This window comes from Lepidochelys olivacea (genome assembly GCF_965140295.1).
Source record: "Lepidochelys olivacea isolate rLepOli2 genome assembly, chromosome: 1".
NCBI lineage: Eukaryota > Metazoa > Chordata > Testudines > Cheloniidae > Lepidochelys > Lepidochelys olivacea.
In genome coordinates this window covers 38947448-38961778 of record NC_140411.1, presented here as the reverse complement: position 1 = coordinate 38961778, position 14331 = coordinate 38947448, and the positions used below count along the sequence as shown (strand labels likewise).

General features: G+C 50.1%; 1 protein-coding gene and 1 long non-coding RNA gene across 3 annotated transcripts in view; both read right to left on the bottom strand.

Annotated features, from left to right (window-relative positions):
* DDX10 (DEAD-box helicase 10) overlaps window positions 1-1482 on the bottom strand; it is a 323849-nt gene extending 322367 nt beyond the window's left edge. Inside the window, exon 1 of the mRNA XM_084613019.1 lies at window positions 1186-1482. Within this exon, the coding sequence (XP_084469145.1) occupies window positions 1186-1368 (183 nt within the window). The 5' untranslated portion in view covers window positions 1369-1482. The remainder of the gene's footprint in view (window positions 1-1185) is intronic.
* A 3588-nt stretch (window positions 1483-5070) lies between these two features.
* LOC311517443 overlaps window positions 5071-14331 on the bottom strand; it is a 29283-nt gene continuing 20022 nt past the window's right edge. The window contains exons 2-4 of one of the 2 annotated variants that reach the window (XR_014710695.1): window positions 7249-7696; window positions 5847-5919; window positions 5071-5409 (exon numbers count right to left, since the gene is read on the bottom strand). This is a non-coding gene — a long non-coding RNA (uncharacterized lncRNA). The remainder of the gene's footprint in view (window positions 5410-5846; window positions 5920-7248; window positions 7697-14331) is intronic. The other variant, XR_014710696.1, reaches the window with a different exon arrangement.

Below are 14331 nucleotides of genomic sequence, written 5' to 3'. Positions count from 1 at the left end.
ACCCCCAACAAGAGGCAGTAGCTATGCCAGCGAGACAGCATCTCCTGCCGACACAGTGCTATTCACTCCAGTGCTTTTGTCGGTGAAACTTATGTCAGTCAGGGGTGTGCTTTTTCACACCCCGACCAACAAGTTTTACTGACAAAAGTGCTAGTGTAGACAAAGCCTTAATCACCACACAGGATCTCATCCTGACTGGGTAGCAGTGTCAGAGCAAAACTGAAGAGATCCCAGTTGCCCTCTGACACTCCTGTTGGGGAAACCAGTGAGATAAGAATCATGTCAGTTGCACTCTACAGGTGGGGTCCTAATGGTTAAGGAAACCTTCCCACTTGCTAAAGTGGAGAGGCATTTTACAAACATCCATAATAGATAAGCACCATCCCCAAGAACAAAAAGATTGCAACTAGTACAGAATGAAGCACTCTCCCCCCACAATCACGCACTCACTTCTTCCCCCCCTGCAATCTTCACACCTAGATACCTCTACCCCCTCTCCCCCCCACCCCCCTGACCATGGGTGACTCAGCTGACACCAGCTAATATCCCCCTCATTCCTGGACATTGCTGCTCTAGTAGGCTGATGCCATCACATCTCCCACAGCAATACCACAGCTGAGCTACTCCCCAGCCAAGCCCATGTCTCCCCCGATATAAACTCCACGTGGAGCCACCTCAACCTGACTGATTCCGGACCAGGATTTATCTTCTCAGTGAATGTCTCCCTTGACCTCCAGAAAGGGCCATTCTAGCTGGTCAATGCCTCTCAGTGGGTGAGCTCGAGCTCCAGTCAGCACCACTCTAGCCAGATAAATACCCTCTTCTCCTAGTAAGTGCCACTCACTTCTGAGATAACTCCTCCAGCCAAACCACGCCTTCTCTGGAGGGCTCCTCTGGGCATCACCCACTGGGTGCCCCCTTCACCTCCAGGCAGCGATGCTCCAGCCTAGCAATGCCCCTTTTCACCACCAATAGGTGCCCCTACCCTGGCTAGCACCACCTCTCCCCAGGGCAGCCCCGCACCCACCGGACAGGCAGACAGTGCCCCCTGCCCCCCGCCGGGTGCCCCGCACCCCAGGACACCCCTACTCGACGATGGGAAATGCCCCACCCCAGGCAGCACGGCTCCCTCCCCATGCTCTATCCCCCTCGCTCCCCCGGGGATAGCGTGGCCCGGCCCCTCACCTCCGGGTAGCGCTGCTCCAGCCGGGCGATCCCCTCGCGCTCCACCTCCCACTCCGGCCGCTTCCGCTGCTTCTGCTGCAGCCGCAGCTTGTTCTTGCGCTTGGTGTATTTCTTCTTCCAGCGCTCGAAGCTGCGCACCGGGTCCGGGCCCCCGCCGCCCGCGCGGCGCCCCGAGCCGCCCATGCCGCCCGCGCGCGCTCGCTCGCTCGCTCACCCGCAGCCTCCTGCAGTCCCGGCCTGGGACCGACACGCGCTGCGGCGGCTGCCACTGCCGGGACCGTCGCAGGGAGAGCGCGTCACCCGGCCCCGCCCCCGCCCCTGGGGCTGCCCGGACTCCTCCCACAGGCCGGCGTGGGGACCGAGGCCCAGCCCTGAGGGATGGGGGCGGGGCCAGGGACCGGCCTGACTCGGCCCAGCGCAGGGCTTGTGTCCTGCTCAGTGCGGGCTCCCTGTGGCGCGGGGCTCCCTGTGGCGCGAGGCCCCCTGCTCGTTGCCTGGCAGCCGGCCTGCGCTCCGTCTAGGGTTGCCAACTTTCCAGTCACCAACGCTGAACACCCTAGCCCCGCCCCTTCCCCGAGGCCCCGCCCCCGATCCCTACATTCGCCCTCCTTCGGCGGCTCGTTGTCCCCCGCCCTCTCTTACTTTCACTGGGCTGGGGCAAGGAGATGGGGTGCGGGAGGGGGTGAGGGCTCCGGCTGGGGGTGTGGGCTCTGGGGTGGGGCCAGGGATGAGGGGTTTGGGGTGCAGGAGGGGGCTCCAGGCTCGGGGGTGGGGCTGAGGGATTCGGAGCAAGGGAGGGGGTTGCAGGTTGAGGCAGGGGGTTGGGGTGCAGGAGGGGGTGAGGTCACACCTGGTCACCCTAGCTCAGTCCCATGCAGGTCACGCGCCTGTCAACAACCTCCTAAGGTTGCCAATTTTCTAATCACACAAAACCGAACACCCTTGCCTTGCCACTTGCCCTGAGGCCCTGCCCCTTCTCAGAGGCCCTGACCTCCACTCACTCCATCCTCAGTCCCTCCATTGCTCGCTTTCCCCTTACTCTCCCTCACATCGCTCGCTCTCTCCCCCTCCCCTCACTCACTATCACCAGGCTGGGGCAGGGGGTTGGGGTGCGGCAAGTGGTGTGGGCTCCAGGAGGGAGTTTGGGTAAAGGAGGGGGTTCCGACTTGGGTCAGGGGATTGAGGTGCAGGAGGGGGTGTGGGGTGCGGGCTTCGTGTGGAAGTTTGGGTGAGAGAGAGGTTTCCGACCTAGGCAGGGGGTTGGGGTATGGGTGGGGGTTCAGGGTGCATGCTCCGGATGGGCAGCGCTTACCTGAGGTGGCTCCCAGACGCAGCCAGCATGTCTGGATCCTAGGCACAGGGGTGGCCAGGAGGCTCTGTGCGCTGCCCGTGCCTGCAGGTGCCACTCCCGCAGCTCCCATTGGCCGTGGTTGCCGGCCAATGGCAGCTACAGAGCCGGCACTCAGGACATGGAGCCCTGTGGCTCCTGTGCCTTGGAGTGGAACATGCCAGCCGCTTCCGGGAGCTGCGCGGAGCCAGGGCAGGCAGGGAACCTGCCTTAGGCCCGCTGCACCATCAACCAGACGTTTAGCAGCCTGGTCAGCAGAGCTAACTGGAGCTGCCAGGGTCCCTTTTCAACTGGACATGCCAGTCAAAAACTGGACACCTGGCAACCCTACCCCCATGGGACACAGGCCCCCAGCATGACAGCAAAGCCGCCCCAGGGCAAAGGAGCGTTGGAAATGGTGTGTCCACACAAAAGAGAACCAAAAAGCTTGACACAAACGGGACATTGTCTTGTTTAGACTAAATAACTTGGGAAAGTAAATAGTGAACACAACGGGAGGTGGGGTAAGGAGAAGGGCAGGTTCCCAGAGGTTGTAGAAGCAGGTTCAACAATAAAGACAGAGGACCAGATCCCAAATGAGTATAAATCATCATAGTTCTGTAATGCGGCTCTGCCAGTTTACATCTGCTGAGGCCCGGAGTATCATCATATAGAAAGAGCAGACAAAGTATGGGACTATCAAACATTCACGTGGGCCAGGAGAGACATAGACATATATTAATTATTTCTTATTATGGTGACGTTGGAAGCATCCAGTCAGGATGAGGCTCCCGTTATGGTGTGAACATTTGGAAGACACAGTCTGCCCAATGCCAGTCCATTTACTGAGACACACACTCAGCTCCGCAAGTCACAGAAAGAACTCTTTCCACAGTATGCATCCGATGAAGTGAGCTGTAGCTCATGAAAGCTTATGCTCAAATAAATTGGTTAGTCTCTAAGGTGCCACAAGTACTCCTTTTCTTTTTGCGAATACAGACTAACACGGCTGTTACTCTGAAGAAAGAACTCTATGGCTGCCATAGGCAGTGGGTGGCTAGGGATGGAGTGGGTTCACTCCCCCCAAATCTACTTTTTGAGCCACCCCACCACCTGTGTACATGTCCAGTTCAACAAATGAAGCCCCGTCTCCAACAGGGCCAGGGTGGGGGATGGGCATAGCAGGGGGAGGGCCCCACCTGCATGCTGGATTCCCACAGGCGGAGCTAGATTCCTCAGTCCTGGCAGGGGGGGCTGGCTCCTGACTCCTAGGTGGTGCTTCCTGGCTGGGAATGTTTGCTGGGGCAAGGCAAGAGTCCTGGGGCGGAGATCCTGACGGGATTGGAGGGCAAAGAAGGAGAGTCCTGCGGGAGGGGAAAGATCCTAAAGTAATGGGAGGAACTGAGGGAGGAGAGAAGAGATCCAGAGTTATAGCGGGTGGGAAAGGAGAGTCCTGGGGGAGGTAACCTGGATCCCCAATCCCCCACCTTAGGAAAATTCTGGTAGCACCCCTGATTGTGATGGTCCTTAGTTCCTATAGGGAGTTTGTTCCACAGTCTCATACTGGCCCCCAAGAAAACAAACTCTGTCTTCTTCACAGACAAGCTTTGCCCTTATGGTAGAAAGTTCCATTGTGTCAGTCCAGAGGAGCAGAGCTGTTGCCTATGGTCTTAATCCAAATCTTTAGACACTCTTTTAGCTACTCTGGCTAAGATCTGGCTACTCTGGCTAAGATCTGGGCCAGATCTTAATTTTTGCCAGGGCTTAGCCCTCGCACCTTTTTACATAGGGGGGCACAGTCTTCTGTCAATGGCATGCAAGGCATGACCTTTCACATACATTGTGTGCAAAGTCACACTGTGTCAGAGGCCACTATTCTTGCTTGAACAAGGTTTTAACTCAACCCATAACAAGGGTTCAGCCAGCTCATAACAGCTCCCTGCCCTCCACACTCAGAGTTTAGAGTGGTAGGAAGGTGAGGCAGACTGACTTTGCTCGTGACCTCAGTGGAGCTCATCTTATCTTTCTGGCTAGTAAATTCCATTCTGTGGCTAATGGGTATCTGGTAATTTTTTCCTAAAAGGTGACTTGCAAATGGAAAAATAAAAAGGGCTGGTCTCCTTTTTACTGTGTATAATGCATGAAGACATCCTGAAAGGTTTGGTCAAAAAATTCTGATTGTTTATGAGTTTATTTTATTTTCTTCAGCTTTTTTTTTTTTCACATCAGCAAGTCAGAGGCAGTTTAGGGATTTGTGGGGCCCTGGGCCAGAGCAAGTGGAAGGCTCCTTCCCCACCCCTTCCGCCTACATTCCTTTCTTCTCCTCCCCCCGTCACTTCTGCCGGGGAAATGGTGTTGGGGTATGGGGCTTGCCCCACCCTACCAGGCACTCCTGGCAGGGAGTGGGGTCAGGGTGCAGGGGTGTCCATTTTTCCGGGGCCCCCCAATTGGCCAGGGCCCCTGAGCACAGGCCCCGTTGGCCCAGTGGCTAATCCGCCACTCATCTTGGCTACCCTGAAAGATGCATCAATGACTGAAGAGCTAGTGAAATTATGACATGTCAAGAGGCTGAAAGTTGAGCAACTGAAAGGAGAAGATGGTTTAATCAGACTTTTCAAAACTGTTTGTTTATTTTTGTGAGCACCTCTTAGGCTCCAGATGTCTGGTACGTTATGCCTGAGACTTTCAGTATGTATGGCTGAAGGGGAAGGAACGCTGATATTTTATTTACAGTTCACCTTTAAAGGCATCCTGGATATCTGGCTTTCAACATCAGCAGTACTAAACATCAGATACCCCCTTTGCCATTCATCTGGAAAATGGCACAGAGAATGACAATGCAGGATGTCCAAACTATGCCCAAATGACAGTCATCTTGACAACCTTCCAGGAAGCATCTAATTTGAACAAAACAAAGGAGGGTCACAATCACTCTTCCCTGTGATACAGAGGTGCATGTAGAGACTACATGTCCTAGTACACAATGTATTCTGCTTTTTGCTCTTAAAAAGCGTGTAAAGAGTTCCCCGCTCTCCCTCCTTTCCCCCCATTCCTCAGACGTTCTTGTCAACTGCTGGAAATGGCCCACCTTGATTATCACTACAAAAGGTCTCCCCTCTCCCGCTCTCCTGCTGGTAATAGCTCACCTTACCTGATCACTCTTGTTACAGTGTGTATGGTAACACCCATTGTTTCATGTTCTCTGTGTATATAAATCTCCCCACTGTATTTTCCACTGAATGCATCCGATGAAGTGAGCTGTAGCTCATGAAAGCTAATGCTCAAATAAATTGGTTAGTCTCTAAGGTGTCACAAGTACTCCTTTGCTTTTTACCTCATTTGAGTTTGTCCAACAGTCTCAGCAGAGTCTCACATGCTGGAACCTGCAATCTTCATAGGCTGTACCTCTGTATTAAACACAAGAGCCAAGATTCTTTTTTAAATAGGTGACTGAAGTTAGATGCCTAAATCCATATTTAGGTCCCTAAACAAATGGCCTGATTTTTAAAAGCATTGAATGTCCAGCACCTCCCACTAACTGTTTTTGAAAACTTTGGCTAAAAGTAGTAAGCAAAATAAGACTTGGCACTGCTACACCACTTTTCATGTGTAACTCTTGAAGGCCTCAATTCAGCCTGGTACTTAAGCATGTGAGTAATGTGTAGACTTGAATGGGAGTGTTCATGTGCTTAAATTTACGCATAGGCTTAAGTACCTTACATGGTGAATAAGAATCATTCCCTATTTTACATCTAGCGAAACTAAGGACCCAAGAAGTTAAGTGCCCAGATCAGATATCAATCAAATAGCAGAATTCGTTTCTCTGGAAACCCAGTCACCAACCCTATCAGCTGAACGACAGAGGCTGCATTTTTGCACTCTTTACTTTGTCTAACCCTGAAATAATATAAGCTTTTAGCACAAAAGCATTTAGTTAGGTGCTTTATGTATATATAAATCTGAACCACTAGAGGTCGTAACAGACCTTGATAAATTAGGATCATAGTAGTTAAAGATAGAAAAAAGCCTTTAGACCAGCAAGTCTACTCATGCATGTAAGTCAAAGTCCACTGGCAGAGGATATAGCTCCAATTCAGGAAAGCCAATAAGCATGAGTTTAACATTAAGCCAGTGTGTAAGTGCTCTTCTGAATCAAGTCCTAAATCAGATATGAAGCTGATTGACAATTTGAACTAAGGCAGTTTACATCAATTCCCACAGCTTCCATGGGAAGCCGCATTCACAAGTTGGAGGGCAGAATTTGTCCCTGTGGTAACAGTTGTTCCTGGCACAGCTTACACACATTAGATCAGGATCCTAGTCTAATTCAGTGCATCTGACACTTAGTTTTACACAAGATCTTGAACAAGTTTGTTTGCTTGTGGACCTCTATCAGTATGTTTCCTGCAGTCAATAATCATAACAGAACTTTTCAAGCCAATTTGATCCCTGATGTACACCATGGTACACCAGAGATAAATTCAGCCTCCTGTCTCGTTAATTAAACTCTGGAAGATTTCTCAAGCAGAAGCTCTTGTTTAGACTTAAATGAAAATTATATAATCACTTAATCATGCATCTGTTTAGGCACGAGTAAGCTACGTATCCTTTGACAGCAAGAATGATCACAAACTCCTAGCAAGTGGAGATGAAAAAACATTTGGGCCAGATCTCCAGGTGGTGTAAATCAGTCTAGCCTTCTTAACTTCAGTGGAGTTATGCTGATTTATACCTACTGTATTAGATCATCCAGTCTTCTGGTTCTAGTGCAGTGTATAATCCTCAGAAAGAGGATATTAAACTGACTTTACACCCAATCTTATCCCAAAGGCCATGATAAAGGTGATAAGCCAGTGCTTATTTGGCTAGGCTCCCTACTGAAGTATTACATCAGCTCCACAATAAACAGAGGATATCTGTATGCTAGCACCTCAGAATACAAGAGTCTGCAGAATCTGTATTTCTGCTGGAGATGCCCCCATTATGTCCTGGTTCATCTCTCTCTCTCTTTTTTCTGCTGGGACTCCTGGGCGTTTCTCTTCTACACTGTTTTCTTCTCCAGGCTGCCTGCAATGTTCACTATGCAGGCCCTGTGCTCACGGTTTGATGCAGCACTGGCTTGCAGGATCTCATTGAACAAGTCATCCCAAGTCCTCTTCTTTCTCCTCATCTGGCTCAGATGTTCTGCAGATAAAACACAAAAAACACACATTGTCAGTATAGTCACAATGGACAGCAAAACTTAAGATTGTGAACTTTCTCTCCTTGCTCCCCTAAAGTTTTACACATCATATACTTATTGACACTTCCGCTTCGGAGTGTTGTGCACAGGCCATGGTGAGTTTGGACTGCCAGAGCTGAGGGAAATGAGGAGGGAATTGCTCAGTTGCGTGAAACTATGAGCACAGGACAATGGCACTGAATACGGGCACCATTTTCCACAGGCCGTGGTGATTTTATCTGAGTACAACAAAGGCAGAGAGTGCACTGCTGCTTCTAGCCTCCCTAAGCCCCCTAGGCCCATATGCTGCTAGCCTGTGTACTGCAATGGAGCCTGCCAAAGCCATCCCTGACTGGTGTGGGAAATTGTCCTACCAAGGAGGAAGAAATAAGGCTGCCATTCCTAGAAACCTTTGGGAAAGGTTTGGAGTGAACGTACATGAAAGTTTCATTGAGATCTCTCAGGAGGATTCAAGGCACATCCCTGTGTACATAAACAAACTGCTCTGCATAGGCCCACCCGTCCCCCGCATCTAACTGTACAGGGGAATGAAAAGCAGAGGACAACGGTACCTCTTCTAGTATGAATAATGCAAAGTTGATAGCTGTGTCCTGCTAAGTTGGGGGTGCCATTGTAATAGGAAACAAATTTACACACTTGCCCAAGGATCCTTCCCTGGCATTGGATTTGCCTGTGCTCAGCTGTCAGGACTCACAGACTGCTGTGGAGCCTTAAACAGATCTCATTCGTGGCATAGCTGGACACTGCATATCCCCCAACCATCTTCCTCCTTGTCCTCGCCATTCAGGCCAGGGTCCCCTGGCTTGGCTTCCTTGGAGGTGTTCACGGTGGTGGCGGGTGGGGATCTCTGCCAAGTATGGCATGCAGTTCTTTGTAAAAGCAGCAGGTCTGCAGCTTGGCACCAGATTCACTGTTGGCCTCCCTGCCCTTCTGATATGCCTGCCACAGTTCCTTCGCTTGCATGCAGCACTGCTGCTGGTCCCGGTCGCACTCCTTCTCCTACATACCCACTGCAATCTTCTCGTAGATGTCGACATTCCTATGGGTGGTCTGTAGCTGTGCTTTCACAGCCTCTTCTCCCCCTGGGCCCAGGAGATCCAATATCTCCTATCTACTCCAAGTCAGAGCGTGTAGGCAGCGGGACAACTGCACACAACAATGGAGAGCTGCTAGGTGTGCTCATCAAGCTGGGCAATCAGGAAAAGGCATTTCAAAAATTCACAGGACTTTAAAGGAGAGCAGGGGCTCCCAATCTATGTGACCCCTGGGCAGTAGAGTTCACAATTGAGACCGGAGCAGTTGGTGTTGAGCATTGTGGGACAGCTGCTGGAGTCGACATAGGTAATGCAGAGTGTTTACATTCCTGCTGTGTTGACCTCTGTCCGTTGTCCACTGCTCAATGCCGCTTGAGGAGTTGGTGTTACTGTCAATGTAATGGGGCACTTACAGTGATGGCAGACAAATTTAAGTGAAGATACATGCTCAAGTAGCTCAATACAAGGTGGCTTACCTTGACCTAACTTTGTAGTGTAGAACAGGCCTAAAGAACATAGGAAGAAATTTGCTGTCTTCTATGCTGGCTTTTCATATGTGTGATGCCAAGTGGCCTAAGTGTGGGAGCTTCTGATTTTGGATAACAATGTTAGACAACTAAGACTTGATTTTTAGAAGTGCTGAGCGCCTCCAACTTCGTTTGAAGTCAACGGGCACCCAGCACCTCTTGAAAATCAGGTCTGAATTGTTTAATAGTCAGCACCCAAAAACTGAAAAACCTCAAATTAAAAGCTATTTTTGAAATCTGAACCTAAACATCTCCATCGAGACTCCCATCAGATTAGTGCCCCTGTGCTTCACCTCATTCAGCATTGCTTTAAATCCTCTTAACATCTACAGTCCTCTTCAGAAAACACTTTTGATCTACATCCTGATTCAAAACCTGCTGAAGTCAACTGGAGTCTTTCCACTGATGTCAATGTTCAATCTTTGGATCAGGCCCCTAATCTATTTTTATTCTGTAATCTAAAGTATTAGGGTTCCCCTGGTACCTTTAATTCAGATTACAACTGTACATGTTTGATAACTGTCCAAATCAAACAAAAGCCCTGCAGAACTCCACCAAGCCCAGATTTACTCTAGGACGTGTAGCCCTCAGACTTTATTTACAAAGGAACTCTTGGTCTTCTGGGGTATTAGCCTTCAGACAGCAAACAAATATACCTAACCAACATTTTTTTCTACTTTAAGGGCCTCTCACATATACCGGTGTAAATGAGGAGAAACTCCTCCAAAGTCAATGGGCCAGATTAAGTTCTTATTTCTGCTGGTGTAAATCCAGAATAACTCCATTAAAGTCAATGGAAGTACACTTGTGTTAATCGGGAATAATTGAAAGAATGTGAGTCACACTTGTGTAATCCCACCCCCTTCCCTCCTGCCATTCTCTGTCACTGTTGACAACACCACCATCACTCAAACCCACAACCTGGGAGTCACCTTTGACTCATCCCTTTCTCTTCCCCCCCAGATTTGGGCCCTGTTCAAATCCAAGTGCTGCTGCTTCTTAACTGTTCTGACCTTTACCTTTCTTTCCTTCTATCCCCACTGCCAAAACTCTCCTCCAAGCCCTCATCATCCGCCATCTGAATCACGGGTTATAAATTCGCAAAAAGAAAAGGAGTACTTGTGGCACCTTAGAGACTAACCAATTTATTAGAAAAGAGCACATGAAAGTGAAAAGCAGCAAAAAGGCCCCATTGGCAGCAGCCTACACAATCATATTAGTGTAGAGAAGGTCCACAGACTCAAGAGCCCTCCATGATAGCATATGCACATTTTAAACAGTTGTAGGACTACTGTTACATTTTTAAACAGCAATAGAGCTTGACTCCCCAGCCTCTTCCCCCGCAGCCCAGTGCTTAATTTGTGCCAGGGCTTGCCAGGGCTCAGCCCCAGCCGCTCTAGGCTTGGCAGTTCATAGGTTGCAGTTCCTGGCCAATGGGAGCTTAGGGGGCGGCACCTGCAGGTGGAAGGGCAGTGCGCAGAGCCTCCCTGGTCACCCATGCACCTAGGGGCTGCAGGGACCTGGCAGCCGCTTCCTGGGAGCTGCAGTAAGCACTGCCGGGACCCCGAACCACCTCCCGCACCCCAACCCTCTGCCCCAGTCCAGAGTCCCCTCCCACATCTAAACTCCCTCCCAGAGCCCGCACTCCCCCCCAACACCCTCCTGCACCCCAAAACCCTCATCCCCAGCCTCATCCCAGAGTCTGCACCCCAGCCAGAGTCCTCACCCTCCTGCACCCTAATTCCCTGGTCCCAGCCAGAGCCTGCACCCTTGGCCCAGAGCCCAACTCCCCCCCGCCCCCGCATCCTAACCCCCTGCTCCAGCCGGGAGTCCTCTCCCACACCCCGAGCCCCTCATCCCCAGCCCCACCCCAAAGCCTGCAACCCCAGTCAGAGCCCTCCCCCCTCCCCGCCCCGCACTCCAACCCCTGTCCCAGCCTGGTGAAAGTGAGAGGGGGTGGGGGAGAGTGAGCAACAGAGGGAGGGGGGATGGAGCGAGCAGGGCTGGGGCCTTGGAGAAGGGGCGGGGCAGGACAGGGGCAGGGACAGGGCCTCGGGGCCGGGCAGGGGTGTTCGGTTCTGTGCCCTTAGAAAATTGGCAAACCTACTTCGGACTACTTCTGCACTACTCACTTCAGAATTCCACTATGCACAGTGGTAAGAGAATATCTCCTAAACCATCCCTTCTGTCAGGTTTGTGTATTTTACGAGGATGTCAGATTGCTTTATCAACAATCAAATGTCTCAATAACTCTGTGAAGGCAGGCCATATTATCTTCATTTCACAAGTTAAATGAAGCATGGAGCAATTAAGTTACCTAACCAAGACAGAGCCAGAAATAGAAACCAGAAATCCTTCCTCCCAGTACATTCTTCTGAAAACAAAATAAATGCAAATCATCCCCTTCTACTGCTAGGACACTGGCTGAAATCCTGGCCCCATTAAAGTTAATGTGAGTTTTCCCATTGACTTAATTGGGGTCTGGATTTCACCCTCCATGTTTTTCCTGCTCACAAACACCTAAACCGCTGGAAAGAATGCAGCTCCATGTATCAAATGCAGTATTGTAAGAACCACAGCGGCAAAGGAATGCAGCACTGTAAGGAATGCGGCACCTTGTAAGGTGGTGCTGTGGATTTTAACAACATAAGGCAAAAGAAACCAGAAATATGAACTCAAATCTCGTCAGATTAAGAAAACTTCCTATGAATGATTGTTGTTTGTTGCTATGTTAGTTGAAGCTGCGTTTGTATGTTTGCTGTGCCGGCGTTATACAAGACACAGAATGAAGGACAATCTTTGTCTGAAAGAGCTTAGAATCTGAAAGACAGAAGCAGAGAAGATAGGACACACTGTAAGGGATTCATTTCAGTTTAAATTTAAGCAGGGGAAAGAGGCATTTCATGGGCCCCTTACATTCCAAGTCATATAGAACAGAAGGAAAAGATACACACAGTGCCGGGTTTACAATGGCACCAGTGATGCCACAGAGCCGGGCCCATGTTCAGAACGGGCCCCGGCCTGCTCTGCTTGCACTGTGCTCTGAGACCCCACCAGCCCCTGGGTTCTGGGGGGGCTCTGGCCATAGAGAATCGGTGGGGAGGGCGGGAGGCTGTGTGGCGTGGCATGGGCCCACCCCCGAGGGGAAGGGGTATGCTGGAAGCACAGAGCCAGGCGGGCCATTGTGCATCTGGCAACTGCTGGTTTGTAAATAGTGCCCTCGCACTGGAGTGGGCGGAGCAGGGCCACCCCTGCCATGCCATGCCCAATTGCCCCTGGCTGGCCCCTCGCTCCGGGGACCGACCCCCCCACGCCATGCTCCATTGCCCTTATGGGGTCCCACAAATATGTTTGGTGCCGGGCCCACAAAAGGTTAATCCGGCCCTGGATACACATGCTCTAGTTTGCAAGTGTTCATAGATAATAAACTGTCAAAGCCTCAACCACAGATTTAAGAAGGAGATAACACTAATTACAAAGGAAACCTGTAAAGCACCAGGCACATCAATGGCACAAGACAGATAACAATAAAGAATTTGTGCCTAAGGTGACAGCCAAAAGAATAGCCACTTCTTAAATCTATTTAAGTTTTAACTGTCTATTGAAAAAAAGCCACGGGCTTGCATGGCCACTGCCCCTGAGCAAAACTCAGGCACAGTGGAGAGTAGGGATTGACAGGCAGCCAGTCCCAGCTCCCTGATTCTCAGCTGGCAGCTCTGGCATAATTTAAAGGTGCAAGGGAATATTTTTAACTTGAAACAAGATATTTCCTTCCCACGACCCTTCTGTCCCAGACACACCCTTCCCCAATTTTTGCTTCCCTTTGCACCAGTCCAGGGGGTTTCAGCACAGGAGGAAGTAGAGCTGGGCAACAGATTTGACACAGCAGCTGGCTCTGCCAATTTTGTATTGATACAGATTCTGCTTCCAGAGGGAGATTTCCAGTGAAAATCTCCAGCCATTTTCAGTTCACTTTGCCCCACATAAGCAGGGCGAAGTGAACTTGATGGACTGGAGAATCCAGCCCAATAATGTTAATCTGACAGGAAAGAAAAATCAAACCAGTTTTGTTAAGCCTCCTTTCAAAAACAAAACAGACCAAGCCCACTGATTCATCTGCCTGATTCTCATCCTGTATAGTTCTTACTTTGCATTTGAGTTCTAACCACTCCACCCCTCTCCCTGAAGTAAAATTAGCAAAAAAACTTCCTGTTTGTGGATGCCTTTCATGATGAATCCAATTACTGCAGTTTTTGAAATTAGCCAGCAAGGGGCTGAATGGGAAACAAATGCAACAGGGAATATTGACTGGTATTGAGGACAGGCAGATTGCTCAGAAGTTGAGCTCTACCCAGAAGAGTTCAACTGGGCCATATTTATAGCCAAGAATAGATAATGCCTTTGGCCTTAGTCACTGTATTTTGTAAGTCCACAAAAAGTCCTTGTATGGAAGACAATCAGGCTCCAGGTGGCATCCCAACAATTTTCTGGGCCAACATTAGGGGGAATAGCCTGCTTGGCTATGTACGAATTTGAACACCCTCTTAGCCCTGATCTACACTACGAGGTTAGGTCGAATTTAAAATGAATGTGTCTACACAACCAACCCCATTCTGTCGACCTAAAGGGCTCTTAAAATCGACTTCTGTACTCCTCCCTGGCAAGGAGAGTAGCACTAAAATCTACCTTCCCCCAAATCTGTACTTTGGGGTACTACAGATGCAATTTTATGGTATTGGCCTCCGGGACCTATCCCAGAGTGCTCCAATGTGACCGCTCCGGACAGCACTTTGAACTCTGATGCACTAGCCAGGTACACAGGAAAAGCCCGGAAAATTGTGAATTTCATTTCCTGTTTGGTCAGTGTGGCAAGCTCAGCAGCACAGGTGACCATGCAGTCCCTCAAGAATCGCAAACGAGCTCCAGCATGGACTGAGAGGGAGACACTGGATCCAATTGCTGTATGGGGAGAAGAATCTGTGCATGCAGAACTCCAATCAAAAAGAAGAAATGCTA